Genomic DNA, 18,238 nt, shown 5'->3' on the forward strand with positions numbered 1-18,238 from the left:
TATATTAAATCAATAAAAAATCAATAAAATAATGTGTTTCATTATTTATTGCCTGAACATCTTTACGAGATATTTGATATGAACCTTTTGTTTTTTTATCGAATTCAAGGTTTCGAATTATATAAATTATAAATTCATTTATTTTTCAAATCATATATAAAAAAATAGAATAAAATTATTATAATTTAGTAATAAAAGTTGTGTTATTTGATTTTTTTGTTAGCCTACAATTACACAAATAAATGAATTATATGTGAATTAAATCAATAATCATATCAATAAGACAAGTTAAATTAAATATTTCAAATCGAATATAATTTGTTTAATAAAGGAATTATGAGTTAACATGAATATATACAAACATTATTATCATCCTAAAACAAACTAGATCATTCCATGTTGTTTTCAGTTGTATTTATAAATCATGTCAAGAATTGATGCCGTGGGACCCATGATCGCCCAACATCATAAATTTCCCAAAATGGGGTCCAATGGGACCCAAAAAGCTAAGTATCTTTGGCCCATCTTATTATTATTATTATTATTAAAGGAGAAGATTTTTCAATTAAAAGTACAAATAATAATTAAATATAATAAAAATTATTTAAAAAATTATACATTTTCAAATTCTTATATTTTTAATAAAAAATAAAATAAAATTAACGAACATATAATAAAATTATTATTTACTTTGAATTTATTATTTATTTTTCTTCGTTTTCTCTTTCATTTCATTTTTATTTTTATTTTCTCTCTAACATGCACTCCCTTTAAACTTTCCAATTTTCAAATAGCGGATTAAGCTAATTTGGTATCCATTTCATTTAAGTCTATTCTCATCTCCTTTCCAGAAAAATAAAAATAAAAATACAAATGGAACAACCCCTATCTCACCCTTGTTATTTAACTCTATTCTCATTCTCATCCCAATAAATAAATAAATAAAAATGGTGGAGTAGATATAAAATTTCTCATATTTGCCCCATTTTATTTTTTAAAAAGTTATTTTTCAATTTAGTTTTTTTTTAAATAATTATATTAAAAATAAATATAATTTACTAATAAAAGTATCATAAATTTTTATAATTTTTTCTTGAGAGGTAGATTTATTTATTTTATATGTTTATACATACACCAAAATCAAGATTTTATTAAAAAAAAAAACCAAAAATTAAACTTATCCATAACCGGTTTATCTTTATTCTATGAGGGGTAGGACAAGAGAATGTTTGAAAAACCCCATTCCATTAACATCCTTAACGAAAATTGAAGAAAAAAAAAAGATTAACTCCATTTTATTTTTGAGAATTCAACATGACCCAAAAGGATGAAACAATCACATTGGCCCTCATGATCACATGTAATTAATCCTTATATCTTAAGGATTCATGACCTGGCCATGAACATAATGAATTCACATTTTCCATATTATCTAATATATGTGAGAAGATTAAATGTATAAGATATATGGAAATACAGGATATCATGATCAAAGTCGTAGACTTAATAAATTGTGTATAAGGTGTAATGATCAAAGTCATTACCTACTTTAAAGTTTTTATATACCGTAAATTACTACATGACATTGAAAAATGTGGATTCATGTAATTCAAAAGAAAGTGTTCATTTGTAACTCTTAATGGAATGTCACTTAACATGATATAAAAATGCTATTAGTCCATCTCTCTATTGATCCTAAATTTATGAGATTTCCCATCATTTATACAAACAATTAGAGAGAGAGAGATGCAATATAAGATATAAGTTGTCAATATTAATACTAAGTGACAAAGTGTTATCGAACTGTTTCAACATTATAAACAATTTACATAAAGTGTTCTTTATTAGAATGGCATAAAATGATATTTGTATCTCTATTTTGGTTTATTAAACTATAATTTGTGAAATGTTATTTACTTGATTTTTTAACAATACACTCACAAATTTGATACAAGAAGATCAAAGTACAAAATAAATGTCATTCCTTCATTTTCCAAAATAAAGACTAAACTCAGAGTAAACTAAAATGGGGATTAATTGTTCTCGATAATATTTGATTCAACAATATTTCTATATTTTACTTTAGTTAAAAACCAAAATTGAAACTAAAGTCACATTTTTCAAGGGGTAATATTGATATTGTGAAATGTAAAAGATTCAAAGAGAAAAAAATAAAAAAGAAAATTAGGATTTCTTATTATGAACACATGAAAAATAAATATGACACAATTAGAGTTTAAATAAATTGAAAGAAAATAAAAAAAACTTTCTTCTCAAAAAAATAATTCTAATATAATAAATAAATAATTCTAACAGATATTATGAAAACTTGTATCAGACGTTAAAGAACTTCTATAAGTTAAAATAAAACTTCTACATGAAACAACTTCTACTCCATCATTAAAAAAAAAAAAAAAAAATTAGAAAATGAGTTGTGACGAAAAAAACAAAGAGAGAGAACATTTTTTACTTCTACTCCATCATGAAAATAAAAAATAAAAATGAGCTGTCAGAAAAAAAAAAAAAAAAAAAAGAGAGAGAGAGAGAGAGAGAGAGACTGAGATTTCGAGAATTTTCCAAAAATTTAATATATACTTAAAAGCTAGTTGGACAATAATGCAAAAGAGGGTTGTATGATTTGGACCGTATGAAAGAAGGATCGTTTCAATTGATGTCTTTAAGGACATGTTTGGACTAATCCTCACTGACAGTCAAAAGATAATCATATCTGCATATGCATATCCCAAAATCCGAATATTCGTCCGTTAATTTTTTTTTTTTAATTTTATGCATAATAAAAATAAATATAGCCATGGATTTGATTCAAATGATACCCATTTGAAGGATTCTTCCGTTCATATGGTTGTCTTTCTGCATAAAGGTAAGCTTCTTGGCCAGTTTTCTTTCTTCTCCATGGTTTATTTTTCCTCTTTCTCTGTTTGCTTGCCAAGAAAATCTGAGAAAAAAATGGAAAAAGATAACTTCTGTACCCAACAACTCAACCACTTCTGGGTTTCCAGGCCGTCTTTTTTATTTTCCCGTGTTTTCTGGCGAACCAAACGGATTTTTATTTTTATTTTTATTTTTTTAGCTTTCTCTTTTACAATATTGTCAGATTTTTTTAATAGCACCCATTTAGGATTGGGCTGTGTTTGGTTGCATGGAGATGTGGGACCTGGGAATTGGCATAGGAATTGGAATGGGAAAACCCAGTTTCTGTTTCATTGTTTGGTTGCTTTATGCATCTGAGAATTGGGAATTGAATTGAAAGTACTCCATTCACATATGGAAAATGATAAATTATCCGAAATGATTCTCCAAATTGCTTCTGTCATGAAAATGATTCAATGATTCTAGAATTGCCTATCCTAAACCCAATGACATGCCATGTATATATATATATATATATATTTTTTTTTTTTTTTTCTCTTTTTACATAATTAAGAGCATTTTGAGGAAATCTACAATTACCCTTTCTAAAATTTGGGGTTCAGTATTGTGTCCAATTCTGGAGTGCAAAGTGCAGCCTTGTACTTTAGGACTAGCAGGCCTGGTTTTCTATTGTTGATTGTCCATTTATTGATTAAATTCAGAACAAGGAACATCAAGAAAAGGTGGAGGAAAATGATTAGCATTCATCCACCTTGAATACTCAGTGATTCTTGTCTGAAGCATGAGCTATTGTTTCTGATATGCCTTCTTGAATTGGGTTTTTATTCCTTTCCCTAGATACCATTCCCCTTGAAGAAGAGTCATTTGAATAGAGAAAAAAGGAGGATGATGAAAAGAGGTGATTCATCTACGGGAACGATGATAACAACATTATTTTTTTGTGCGGAAAAGTGTCTCATGCATGGACATGTTAAGGCCTTAGGTTCGATTTTATGTAATTAGAATGATGAATAGAAAAACAAATTACTGCAGTTCATACTTGTGATGAAAAAAGATGGTTGATTGGACTTGAAAGAGACAAGAATTGGGAAATTTACGATTTGAGATAGAAGCCATTTGTAAGAAACAACATACACTAGACTATACAAAAGGAACTTCATAGCCTTAAGGATATGTTGAGTTCTCATCTCTGCTACTTTGTTTTGTCTAGCACTTGATTGCTGATGGAGTACACCATAGTTGGAGAATGATAACTGTGCCTGCTTGACGGAGTCTGCCTTAATAGATGTAATAAGACTTGACAACCCTAATCTTGATACTGAAATGAGCGATAAATATGGTATTAAAACTTATTAAGACAACTTACACATCACCTTTATGTTTCAAAAGGCAAGTCCTGGTAGCATAAGATTAATCATTCACTAGTATTATGAAACAGCAACATCCCAGAGAAGGAGTCCCTGGGGGATGTTCCCATACTTTAGCATGAACAAGATCAAAAGAAGTATTTTGATTACCTCCATATGGCTATGAAAATCTATAATTTTTGGCTCCTTCGCTAGGTTCACAACAAAGTTAGAAATGGAAGTACATTTATTAATTCTGAAAATAAAAGAACTAAAGTCGGCAAAGTAGAAGGATCGTCTAAACAATGATGCTGCCCTCCTAAATCATATCACTAGCAGGGTTACTGGTCCTATCTAAGAGATGAATCTTAGCATCAAAGTTGTCTAGTGCATCCCAGTATAAAGTACATGATCTTCATGGCCACATCTGATCACATTTCCAATCCTCAAACCCCAAAATACAAAACAAGCTGGAAACTAAATAGTATTATAATTGGAGTACTTTGTAACAGTTGTGACTGAGAGCAAGTTCATAACAAAATTAGGAACGAAAATTGCAAATTGTAAGAACTAAAAGGGAAAACTTGATGCTGCTTTTATTAGTAATAGAAGTTAAAGAACTATCTGCAATTTTAACTTTATCCTTAGCAAAACAAGCAGAACAAGGAGCGAAAAGCGATGACATGCCATAAGGTAACTGGAGGATCCTAAATCAATGATTAGATTGTGGAGTATGAAGGAAAAAAAGTGAGAAAAGGAAAGGTTGCAAGACCATATTTTGTGTTTGAAGAAGTAAATGGAACTTATTCTAGTGAACCATATACTGTTTGACTTGCTCGTTCTCTTAGACTACTTATACTTATAGGTGGATAAGAAGAAGAGGCAGTATGGGCTATTGGTCTCTTAAGACAGACAACGCTAAGGTTGCATGGTGGTCAAAAGCTCTGGATTAATTCCCCACATTCTTCCTTGGTATTCTTAGGTAGATTATAATGCTCGCATTGATCACAATATACAATGTTTGTTTCCTTCTTTCATTCAAATACCTTTACTAGCTGTAGATGATCTGTAACTGATTTAAAGAATGAGCCACAATGAGATAATGACGTTATCCATTTTAAGACTTTCCTGCATTTGGGGTTATAAGCTTATTGCAGCATAAATGTGGATACTTCTCAAGGATATGAGTCCCAGTCTAAGTTTATTCAAAGAATCAAACCAATGCACAAGCTCACAAACACTCTCCTGTTCAAGCATCTCATATGATTCTCCACTGTTTCGTAAGGTTGATTGTAAGAAGTTATTACACCTTAGATGGGTTCTTCTGTGTTTGAAGGCAGTTTCAGTCCTTAAAATTAACTTGGAGAAAAGCAAGTTTATTTTATCTTGTGGCTCTAGAAGTTTGGTCACCACCCCCCTCCCAGCTTCCTATTATTAGTCTTCTGAAACTCGATTTCAAAGAATTTTTCTTGGGCAATCCAAGTCAGTTGGGCGCTGAAGGACTTATTTGGGATCATAACAGTTCAGATAACTCAAGTTTTTTTAGAAGAGGGGTGGGCTTGAGCTAGCTATTGAAGTGGAAGTACTTGCTTTACTTGAGGGTCAAGTTGCAAGTGAGGTGGATATCACCAATTTGCTGGTGGAGGGGATTTAACAACAATTTTCTTGCAGGTGACTAATTGTTATAAAGGGTCACAGGGATAGGACCATTGGTTTTGGAGGATATCACATCTTCATATGGGAATCGGTGCCCTTTTATAGGAGCTTCAATTGACTCATTAGGGATATGAAATTAAAGGCTTTCTACTGCAAAAACTTTTGTTTCTCTTTTGAATATACTTCATGTTTTTGAAGCATTTCTCATCCTTTGTTCTTCTGTAAGAATTCCCACAGTTTCTTAAAAAATATAGTATGAATTTGTTTGTTTCGTTTCATTTCCTAACATCTATCGATTAGATTATGGTATTTTTGTTTGCTTGTTTGCAGACCCTAGTTTCTTTGAAATATCCAGTTAATTCCTGGTTGTTGTGTCTCTAAAATCATGTCAGCCTGCTCTAGTTTCATCAGCAAATGAAAAGATGTCTTCAAAAAAAGTGCGGGGAAGTGCAGGAGAGAAAACTTTGTCACCTGAAGAGCAGGAAGCTAAGGTATATTTGATTATAATCTTAATGAAGTATTGTCATTTTCTCTTCACTCTAAAAATTGAACCATAGGTCTCATTGAATAACAAATCAAGATAGAGGAAGGCAAAACATGTTGCCTTCATGTAATCTGCATAAAGAATAACTTTATATTGTTTCATATAAGTTAGGCCTTAGTAGCGCACGATGGACCTAGTTCAATACATGCATGTAACCATCATAATTGTTGGCTCTTGCTTGGATTCACAATTGTCCAAATGTTTGGTAAGCAGAAGAAGGGAGGATGGATTATCCTATCCTCATAAAGAAATTTAATAATTGTCTCCAATTTTTGGTGCTCTTCTATGCATCATAATTATCACACATTTAGAGTACTAGGAGTTCGGAACTTGAAACATGTTTCTCAAATGTTTGGTAAGCAGAAGAAGGGATGATGGATTATCCCATCCTCATGAACAAATTTAATAATTGTCTCTGATTTTTTATCCTCTTTTATGCATAATAACTATCACACATTTAGAGTACTTGGAGTTAGGAACTTGAAACATGATTCTCAGAGGTTGCATGCACCGTGTCCATGCCAAGGGTTGTGTGCTGCTATTTTTCTAAGACATGGTTATTCCAAATAAGCTATGTTGTTGATTTGAATTTCTCTATGTCAAACTGCTATCACCCCCGTCTTCTAGAGAACCTAGACAAGAAAGAAATATATAATCAGAAACTTTTTTTTTTTTTTTTTCCTATTTTACTTTTCTTTTTGGAATACATCAGAAAGTTTAAATGTTTCTTATGATTAAGAGGGTAGAGATTTGGTGACTATGAAACTGCTACATTAGCCTTGGTAGATTTCAATAAAATCAGCTAAATGAATACAATAAAATTTTCAAGTAGAACCAGTCCACTGAAGGTGCTATAAAGGGGAGATGTAACTGAGGAATATCCTGCACATGAAGGAGAAGTAAAGAACAAGAAATAGAAATCCACTAAACCACATGATACATGTGAAGAAGAAAATCCAAGAAAGCACCTTTTTTTCCTAATGAACCCCGATATTTGGAAAAGGAGAAAAAAAATTCATGGAGAAATACATGCTTGAACCTTGGTAGAGCGTTCCCTAGGGGCATGCGTTTTCTTAAAGCAATGCAATCATGGTGCTAAGATGGGAACATTGTTCATGAAAAAGAAGTAAGGCTATGTTTGGTTCCCAAAAAATTTGAGGGAAAATGTAGGGCAAAGAAAATAAAAGGAAAATAAAAAATAGATTTAAAATAAAAAATTATTTTTATATGCTACTTTAAAGTCATTTCACTTATTTTAACTCTTCAATATAAAGATAAAATAATTTGAAAATGCACAAGTTTGTAACTAATTTAAATTATATTTGATTTTCTTTGGTATTTTCCTTAGCACAACGAAACATAAGAAAATCATTTTCCTTAGTATTTTTTTCTTTCCTTAGTACTTTCCAAGAACCAAACATAACCAAAAAAGAACAAGAATTAGAAAGCTACTAAACCACGTGATACAAGTGAAGAAAATCCTAGAAAACACTTTTTTTCCCCTAATGAAACCTGATATTTGTAAAAAGAAAAAAAAAAAAATCATGGATCGACATATACTTGAGTTCTAGTATAGAGTTTACTAGGGACAGCCGCAACCCCATCCTGCATGCACACCAGTTAGGGGGGAACCTTTCCAATTTCTACAATATGATCTGCATTATAATCTTGTCCAATGAGGCTATCCACAATATTGAAATGAATTCTTCTTTCCTTAAAAATTGTATTAGAATACAATATGTACATCCTATTAACCGATTAGATTCCCCTAAAATCTCTTCTATAAATAGGGATCTTATTCACCTACCATCTATTATACTATAATCTCTCACATATATCATATTTTACCAAAGAAATAAATACAAAATTATTTAGAATCTACCAGCACACACTAATAAGAATGAACGAAACTTTGAATGCAATAGGGGCATGCTTGGAACATTGGAATAGAAAATGGGAGTAGGAAATCCATCCATTTCCCATTCATTACTATGTTTGGGTCACTTATTAAAATAGGAATGAGAATCAAGACATCATTCTCATGGAAACCAAATCCCACCCTTACCAAGATTTTGATACTCTCTTTTATATGGTATTGTGATTTATCTTTATTTTAATTCCTCTTTCCACTTCTGTTCCTACGTACCAAACGCACCCTAAGCATGCAGTTTATTAGTAAATAAGTTATCCCTGTATTTCACATTGCTAGAGCACCTTTAATACTTTATTCTTTCATTTAAAAATGAGGGCTAATCATCATTTAGAAAGAGAGCACCTTCTCATCAAAGTTGGTCTGTTCTAAATTTTTCTAAAAGGTTTCATGTGTTTGCGGACTTCTATGCCATTTCCAGTGTGTTTCTAGTTTTCATTTCCAGACTGCTCAAAGTGAAGTTTAGTAGCCTTATTTGAATCATTTCTTATAATGCTAACAAATTAGAATTTAAGCCGTGTTTGGAATGTTGGAATAGAGAATGGGAACAGGAAATCAGTTCCATTTCCGTTCGTAAATGTGTTTGGATTGTTTTTTAGAATGAAAATAAGAATAAAAAATTCATTGTTTGAAACCAATTCCATTCTCCTGAGGATTTTGATTCCTCTCTTCTACATGGTATTATGATTCGCCCTCATTCCTATCCTATTTACATTCCTATTCCTATGTATCAAACACACCTTTAGACTTTTACTAAAATAAATTCATTTACTATTAAAAGGTTTTTGAGGAATTGTAACATAAACATATCTGTTGGAGAAATTGTTAGTTGGTGAACTAATTATGGTCTTTATCTTCAGATCAATGAAATTAGGAAGCTAATAGGTCCTGCCACCAGTAAGGTTCCAGTCCCATGTTCAGATGATATTATATCAAGGTATCTGAGAGCAAGAAACTGGAATACAAAGAAGGCAACCAAGATGCTGAAAGATACCATAAAATGGAGGATGGAACACAAGCCAGAGAAGATCCGATGGGTAAGCATTTTATGCTTTTCCAGTGATTATATTTATTTGTCTTGAACACACAATTGCACAATTACTTGAGGATGAAAGAAAGAAATAAGTTGTTGTTATGGAACAACGTACAATCTGCTCATCTTATATTGGGCGCCTTTCCATGATCTCAAGAAAGGAAAACATTGTGATTGTAGCAAGTTGCCGGAGGTGGTTGTTTGGGTCTCAAATGGCTTAAAGAGGCACCCTTTACATAAAATTGTGTGCATTTTTTCTTGTGTTTCTCGGTTTTGGAGGTCCATTACCCACTAGACAGTGAAGTGTGCCACACAGTTTGTGGCAGTGTTTCCAAGGCATCATTGCTCGATTATGATGATTATAGAAGTTACACCTATTGTGCTCATTGCATTATCTCTTTTTTGTCCTTTTAGGAAGATATCGCTCAGGAAGCTGAGACAGGAAAAATTTACAGGGCTAATTACCATGACAAGCAGGGAAGGACTGTTCTTGTTATGAGACCTGGTTTCCAGGTACATATAATAGCAATTATTACTATTTATTGTATTTATTTCTGTTTTGGCATGGTGTTATGACATTTTTCTGTTTCAGAATACAAATTCAACAAAAGCGCAGATCAAGTACTTGGTTTACTGTATCGAGAATGCCTTAATGAATTTAAATCCAGATCAGGAGGAGATGGTGTGGCTAATAGATTTTCAGGGATGGACCATGTCAAGCATATCAATGAGGGTAACCCGAGAAACAGCTAATATATTGCAGGATCATTATCCGGAGAGATTGGGCCTTACAATCCTTTATAATCCACCAAAAATATTTGAGTCATTTGGGACGGTATGATATAATACAACCACCCTTTACATAATCTACTCCTCTTGAACTTTATTTCTGGTTTCCTCTTGCTGTTGATGCTTGATTGCCTAAAGAAACCATTGCCCTTACTTTGTTGCTACCTATAAATGGGAATAGCATAATTGATATTTTTATATGGATATCATATGGGCGAGGATGAAAAGTACCCCCAAGATGGTTTCTATCATTCACTATCATACGCAATTTGCATTTTGGAATCTGTTGAAGCATTTCGCATGTTATTTTTTTTAAGTGACTAATTGGGTGTTTTGGTAAAACTTAATACTTAATGACTTAAGTTGACTTTAAGTTCAATTATTCTTAAGTTGTTAACTTAAAACTTATTACTTATTTTTTATTTCAAGTACTAAGGTTGTTTCGTAAAGTAACTTAAAACTTATTTTAAATCATCAAATTGACATATTTGCCCTTATTATTTTTAACTAATATTTATCCTTGTTGATTTTAACTCATATTTATTAATTTTAAGAAATAATTTTATTTGTAAAACATCTATATTTAAAGTATTGTAAATTCATAAGATAACCATAAAATATTTATTATAGAAAATGAGTCATGAATATGGAATCATGATTCTAAAAATATATTCTCACTAGTGTGGGCAAATGAGATAAAAGATTTGATATTAAGAATAGGTTAGCTATTTTGACTTAATACTTAAAGTTAAAAGTAATTTTAAGTTGTAATATTAAGTTATTTTATCAAACATGCTTAATCTACTTAATGACTTAAATTAAGTTATTTAGTCATTAAATTGATTTACCAAATACTGTTTAAGTCTACACACTAATCATGGCTTTTAGATTTCTATACACGAGTATAAGCATTGTCACATTCCCCTAAAAGAAAATGTGCAATTCATTCTTTCCATGCAACCCAACTCAATGAGTTTTAGGATTTGTATGTTCTTATGATGACGTTGCCAATGGAATGCTACAATTCGTGGCCTTTTGTCATCAATTCATTAGTAGTTAACTTTCTTATACAAGATTTTGCTCATTAGTTGTTACCAATATGTTAAGTTGTCATTGCAAGCACATGGTGCAGCCAAGAACTTGTTTAAAAGACAAATTAAGATACTGTTATTTTCAATAAAAATTTGTGCTTTGTACTAGTGATTGACACTTCCTAAATGATATCTTTGTATCTTGTTTGCTTTATTTCCTTAGAGTATACACATTCAATACAATTTAGTTACGATAAAAACTTGCAAATTATTACTTGAGTTTTGTTGAATAGGATAATACCTTTACAAGGGTGCAATAAATCATCTGTCTTGCCAATTTAGACATATTTACACATGCATTAAAATTTAAGTTGCCAAGTGACTTCTTACCCTTTAATACATAGGCAAGCACTATATTTTCTTTTTCTTAAAAAACTATGTAATTGTGGCTCGTAGTGGAGATATCTATTCCTCAAGTTAGACTACTAAGAACCCTTTTTTGGAAAAGGGCTAAAATGGTTCGGAATTAGGGAACCCACCCAATAAAGTTGGAATGCAGTTATAGATTGTCTTCTATTTAGTAAAAAGCATAAAATTAGCTTACTTATGATTAATTAGTAGTAATAAACCTTCTTTAAAAAGTAGTAAAGCTAAAGCTAAAATGAGAACCTATTTGTTCTATTTCATGCATTTTTTAATGAACAAACATTCCATGGATCTATCTACTAAGTAAATTGATGAAGTGATCCAATAAAACAAAGAAGGTTATAATGAATGCTAGAATTAAATTTAATTAATTAGTGATCTATGGAAAATGATAATTAGTTTGGGTGTTTGGTTTTACTTTTTTATTTTTATTATTTGCTTTTTACTTTCATTATATCTTTTTTATTGTTAATTTTACTAATAGGCTAGAAAATATTATCTACATAGCTTGACACTTTTCTTTTTGGTAGGCTTGCAAGTGTATTATTTGCTCAATCATTTTTAGGCAATAGTTTTGAACCACTTGATGCTATCAAACGTGAGGATTGTTTGTGTAGGAGTAGGCTTCAATGGACTAACTACCAAGTGAAAAACTATTGGCATCATGGATCATATAGAGGTTTTGAAAATATGGGAGCATGTGTTGAATACCAAGCCAATTTAGAAAATATTAGAAATTGTATTAGAACTTGAAAATTCTACGACCTTGTGGTGTTACTGTAGATCGACTAGAATAGAAAAATTGCTTTGTCTCAAGTCACCTATATTGACAAGTTTATGGTCAAGCATGTGATGCAAGACTCCAAGAAGGGTCTTCTAACCTCAAACATGGAGCGTCCCATTCTCATGTTCAATCTCCTAAGATATCTAAGGAGAAAGATTGCATGAAGACTACCCCTATGCCTTTACAATGGGTAGCCTTATATGCCATACTATGAACTAGACCGGGCATTTGTTTTGTTGTTGGGATGGTGAGCAGATATCAATGCAATTTAGATACAAAGTGACCTATTACTTTTAGAAGGTATATTTATAATTGAATTATTACCATCTTTTCAATTTTGGAATAATTTATCATTATATTGGCTCTAGAGCAAGATCTCTAGTTATGGATTTCAAATATTATGGTCGATAATTGGCTTCTTAATAGTGGCAAAGAAATTATTACGTTCATACATATGGCCCAAGTTAGGCCTAATGTAGGAATTTTAGTCTTTGCATAGGAAGCAACTTTGTGTCTTAGGTACCATAGTTTCAACATCAGGAATATGAAGGTAGTGTGAGGATCTATCCTATGAAAGGGAGAATATCATGGGAACCTCTCTTGATTTTTCATTTTTTCATGTTTAGGGCTTGTTATAATTGACATTTTTTTGGGGATGAAGGTGTTATTTGTCCCTTCTAAAATGTTCTTAGCTAGAACAACCTCCACTTTGAATTGCATTTAGGAAATGATGCATTGGGCTCTGATCTATAAATCCATCATCCTTGGCAAGTTTAGCTATGATAAATTAGTATATTCTTAAATTCTTTAAGCTATGTTTAATTCTCAGAAAATTTGAGAGAAAATGCGATGGAAAGAAAATAGAAATAAAGAAACAAAGAAATAAAGAAAAAATGAAGGAAAATTAAAAAATAGATTTAAATTCAATAAATTATTTTTATATGCTTTTTCAAACTTGTTTCACTTATTTTCCTGCATTATAAAGATTAAATAGTTTTAAAATATATAAAATTATTTTAGTTATCTTTTATCTTCTTTCATATTTTTCATAATGAAACCAAACATGAGAAAACAATTTTCCTTAGCATTTTCCCCTTTCCTTTGTACTTTCCTAGAAACAAACATACCCTTAGGGAATTTGGTAGTTTCTTTACTTGTTTTTATGGTAGAGATTCATCGACTAAAACAAGAAGTCTGCTTAGAAGCAAAAATGAAAACTATTTTCCATTTTTGAACTAGATTCACCATTTTGCCTTCGTACCATTTCATCATTTAATCTATCTGCACTTTTAAGTATGTATGGTTTGTAGAAAAATTGAGGGACAATGTGACGGAAAGAAAATAAAAAGGAAAAGTACAAGGAAAATAAAAAATAAAATTAAAGTCAGTAAATGATTTCTTTATATTACTTCAAATTTATTTCACTTATTTTAACTCTTCTATATAAAAATTAAATAATTTGAAAATATAGAAGTTTAACTAATTTTAATTATATTTTGTGTTGTTTCTTATCTTTCCATACTTAAAATAGACATGAAAAAATCATTTTCCTTAATCTTTTTTTCCTTTCTTTAATACATTGCCGGAACCAAATATAGCGTTTAAGTTATTTTGTCGGTTCTTCAGTACAATTACTTGTCTCAAGAACTTAAGAAGCTCTTGGTTTTGCAGATGGTGAGAGCTTTTTTTTATCCTCTCTTTAGTACATTACCGGAACCAAATATAGCGTCTAAGCTATTTTTGATGGATGTTTTGTATTATTGGTTCTTCACTACGATTACTGTCTCAAGAACCTAAGAAGCTCTTGGTTTTGCAGATGGTGAGACCCTTCCTTGAGACCAAGACATACCAAAAAGTGAAGTTCGTCTACTCCAACGATGCTGTAAGCCAGAAGAAAATGGAAGAGCTCTTTGACATGGACACATTAGAATCTTCATTTGGTGGAAGAAACTCAACCGGGTTCAACTACGAGACATATGCAAAACAGATGATGGAGGATGACAATAAGATGGCCAATTTGATCGATTCTGGGTGCTCATCCCTACACTTCCAGCCATCTTTCGTGGCCTCTGAGGCCTCTGATGGAGGCGGCATTGCATCCAGCCACGAAAACCCACCAGTTAGCTGCAAAGATGTTCCCAAAATTGAAGCAGACATGCCCAAAGAGATGCAGAAAGGGTGAGTTTCTGGGGAATGATAAGTCTTGTTTCAGATTGAGTCGCATTGTAGTAGCATGAACACAACATTTTGTTCAAAAGTTTGTCTTCTAGGTTGAAGGTGGACTTGGCTGTCATTTGTTAACATTTATACACGATTGTATCAATATATATACTGTTCTTTTAACCCCTGATATCTGATACTAATGGGGTTTTTGATAAAACTGAAAATTAAGTACTGAAATTTTAGGTCATGTTTGGTTTAGGGAAAGTAAGAAAAAATGTTAAGGAAAATCATTTTCTCATATTTAATTTTATTATGAAAAATATGAAAAAAAAAGTCAAATATAATTAAAATCATTAAAAAATTTACATATTTTTAAATTATCTAGTATTTATACAGAAGAGGTAATAAGTGAAAAAGGTTTAAAGTAATATATAAAAGTAATTTATTGATTTTAAATCTATTTTTTTATATTTTTTTCATTTTTTTTTCTTCTTTATTTTCTTTCTCTCATATTTTCTTTCAAACTTTTCGAACCAAACATAGTTATAATATTGGGGAATTTTCATATACTGAGAGGTGTCTTTTGTACAAGTTGGAGATGTTTTTCAAACAAGTCAAATTCAAAGCAAAAATAAAATATAAGGGTTGCTTTGGTAATTGTTTTCAAGAATAGTTTTATGTTATTTAGAATAAAGATTTGGAAAATGCATTTGGCAACAAAAAAACATGACTTTTTCATATAACATCTTTTAATTATTTTTACTTATTTTTTGAGAACTATTTTTAAAAATAATTATAGAAATTATCGAGGGCTTCAAATTAATATCATTTTTTAAAGAATTAATCAAATATGTATAGAAATTATTATTCAGAATATAAAAAAATAATAATCAAGAAAAACTTCTAGGTGAAGATTTGTTGGATTATTGGAGTGGGCCATCCATGGGCTTGGACAAAGTTGTTGGGCCTTACATGGGCCTAACCATTGAATAGAAAATTGGATGTGTAGACCAACATCCATGAGATAACCTTGATAGCATATTTTTCCTTCTTTTTTTTTTTTTTTTTTTTTTCATATTAAGCATTTTACTAAAAATTTATCTACAAAAATTCTTATTAAACTTCTAAAAGGATAAAATTAATCAAGAAGAACTTTCAGGTGAGGATTTTTATCCATTATTGGGATGAGTCAACCATGGGCTTGGGCAATTTTGTTGGGCCCTTATTGAATAGAAATTTGAGTTTGTGGGCCCGCTTCCTGCTCATCTAAGAAAAAGTTGTAATTGAAATCCACTTTGCCACTAAGAACCCTGAAGGCAATCGACTTTTATATTAAACCCTTTTTTAAAAGAATTATTCAGATAGCTCAAGAAATTCTTTATCCGACTTATAAAAGAGCTTATAAAAAAAAAACTTATTCTTTTATGTAATTAAGAATAAAAAACGAAGAGTATGCTTGATTGTGTAATTTTAAAACAATTTTCTATTTTTAAAAATGGAAAACTGATTTTAAAATTTTTTAACATTGATTGGATGTTGTTATTTAAAAACAATTTTTACAAATAACGTGAAATAGAAAATAATATTTAGGGAACTATGGACCCCGCATTTCGGCTCGTGCGTTTCCCACTTGAAGGCGACCTCGATTTTTGTTTGAAAAATGGTTTTTATTGATTAAGAAAATGATTTGGAGTCGCCACTTATTTTTGTTTTATTTTTAAAAAGGGTAAACAAAATAAGAAAGAAAAACCCTAAGTGTGACTCCTTATTTGGAAAATGTGGTCTACGAAAAACCGAATCGAGTTCGGGGGTTAGGTTATTTATCGGGAAGGTACGGTAAAGACCGTAGCACCCCTCTAAGTCCCTAAAGTCGGGTCTCTACTAATAACATGAAGCAATCATGACAATTGATGAGGGAATCAATGAATATTCAGAGTGATCATGCACATATGAGAATCTAAACATGCATACAGAAAATGACCCGAGCGGATATGGATACGTACCTGGGCAGAGATCCATAAAGCGCTATAAAAAAGTGAGGTTAGTGCACAATTAAGGAATAATTTCGAGCATGTCATAGAGCAGAATAAAATCAATCATGCATGACAATTAAATCAAACAAACAATCAATCAATCATAAGGAAATCACATATGTTGGGCCCCCACCAGAGCCCGATTTATATTGCATGAATTAATCCCATAGATTCCATTATTCAGAATTACGGAAAACTCTTTCCTGCTTATTAAAATCAAGAGGAGCAGAAGATTGTTTGAAGACCAGAATGGAATTAAAGCTATTTGAGAGAAAATCGGATTTTTGAAATTCATTTGAAAAATTGGAGTCTTGAAGGTTATTTAAGAAAATTGGGATTTTAGAGTTTATTTGAAGATCGGACTTTCAGGAATTAAATGCGGGAATGAGAATTTTTAGAAATTAAATTTGAACAAGGTTGGAAACTTTGAAAATGGTTTGAGAGTTCGGGATTTTAAATGGGGGGATAAGTGGATGAGTGAATAAGTAAAGGGATGGAATAATAACGAAAGTGAAGTAATAAAGTTTAGGTAAATAATTGCGAAAGATGGAATTTTAGAGATTTGAAGATGTGAATTTAGAGATTGAAAACTTGAGAATTTATTTAAAGATGAGATCTTTGATGTATGAATAATTGAATAAGTGAGTAGATGGGATAACATTGATAATGAGAATAATCATTAAACGGCGATATGTGGTCGGTGGAGCTTTTGAGGTTGGAAATTAGATTTGGAAGTCGGGTTCTGATGAATTGAACTTTAACGATTAGATTAAATAGATAATATGGAATAATAATGCTATTTAACGGAAACAATATTTTAAACAGATAGAAAATGAGTAGTGGAATTTTTAGGATTAAAAATTAAATTAGGACGTTGAATTTTTGAAGAGTTAGACCTTAAGTAAATAAATAGATAGGGGATAAGAATTCTAACTACTGAAAATAACATTTAGGCGGATAATGGAATTTCTGGGATTGAAAGTTAAATTAGGACATGGGGTTTACGAAAGATTGGGCTTTAAATAGATATGGGATAATGATTATAATTGATGAGGATAACATTTAAACGGATTGTAGAATTTTTAGGATTGAAAAATTAAATTAAGACATGAGGTTTTTGAAGAATTAGATTTTAAAAAATAAACTAATATAGGGTAATAATAATAATTAACGAAAACAACATTTAAACGAATAAAAAAGGATAGTGGGATTTTTAGGGTCGAGAATTAAGTTCAATGATTGAGATTTTTAAAAGAGGTAAACAAGTATTGAGTTTCTAATTGACGAAAACAACATTTAGACGAATAGTGGAATTTTTAGGATTGAAAAATTAAATTATGACATTGGATTTTTGAAGGATTAGACTTTGAATAAATAAATATGAGACAATAATTCCTAATTAACGAAAATGACATTTAGACGAATAGTGGAATTTTCAGGGCTTGGAAAATGAAATTAGGGCATTAGATCTTTGAAGGATTGGATTTTAAATAAATAAACTTATATAGGATAATAATACTAATTAACGAAAATAACATTTAGACGAATAAGGTTTGAACGGACTGTTGGAAAATTGAATTAAGACATGAGATTTTTGAAAGGGTAAGACTT

General features: G+C 30.8%; 1 protein-coding gene across 3 annotated transcripts; it reads left to right on the forward strand.

Annotated features, from left to right (window-relative positions):
- Positions 1-2,665: 2,665 nt before the first annotated feature.
- LOC117921149 (phosphatidylinositol transfer protein 3-like) lies at positions 2,666-14,840 on the forward strand. Of its 3 annotated transcripts, XM_034838954.1 has the most exons (7): positions 2,666-2,881; positions 6,225-6,385; positions 9,229-9,405; positions 9,816-9,914; positions 9,994-10,236; positions 14,248-14,643; positions 14,702-14,840. In XM_034838954.1, the coding sequence occupies exons 2-6, from the start codon at positions 6,317-6,319 to the stop codon at positions 14,611-14,613; spliced, it is 954 nt and encodes a 317-aa protein (XP_034694845.1). In that variant the 5' UTR covers positions 2,666-2,881; positions 6,225-6,316; the 3' UTR covers positions 14,614-14,643; positions 14,702-14,840. The 3 variants fall into 3 exon arrangements, with proteins under 3 accessions (XP_034694845.1, XP_034694844.1, XP_034694846.1); XM_034838953.1 differs by having other exon boundaries at positions 14,248-14,840; XM_034838955.1 differs by having other exon boundaries at positions 6,287-6,385; positions 14,248-14,840.
- The last annotated feature ends 3,398 nt before the right edge of the window (positions 14,841-18,238 follow it).

This window comes from Vitis riparia, chromosome 8 (genome assembly GCF_004353265.1).
Source record: "Vitis riparia cultivar Riparia Gloire de Montpellier isolate 1030 chromosome 8, EGFV_Vit.rip_1.0, whole genome shotgun sequence".
Lineage (NCBI taxonomy): Eukaryota > Viridiplantae > Streptophyta > Magnoliopsida > Vitales > Vitaceae > Vitis > Vitis riparia.

Coding starts and splice junctions, on each gene's coding strand:
- LOC117921149 (XM_034838953.1), top strand. CDS start 6,317: ATGTCTTCAAAAAAAGTGCGGGGAAGTGCAGGAGAGAAAACTTTGTCA. Junction 6,386..9,228: donor CTGAAGAGCAGGAAGCTAAG/GTATATTTGATT, acceptor CTTTATCTTCAG/ATCAATGAAATTAGGAAGCT. Junction 10,237..14,247: donor TATTTGAGTCATTTGGGACG/GTATGATATAAT, acceptor TTGGTTTTGCAG/ATGGTGAGACCCTTCCTTGA.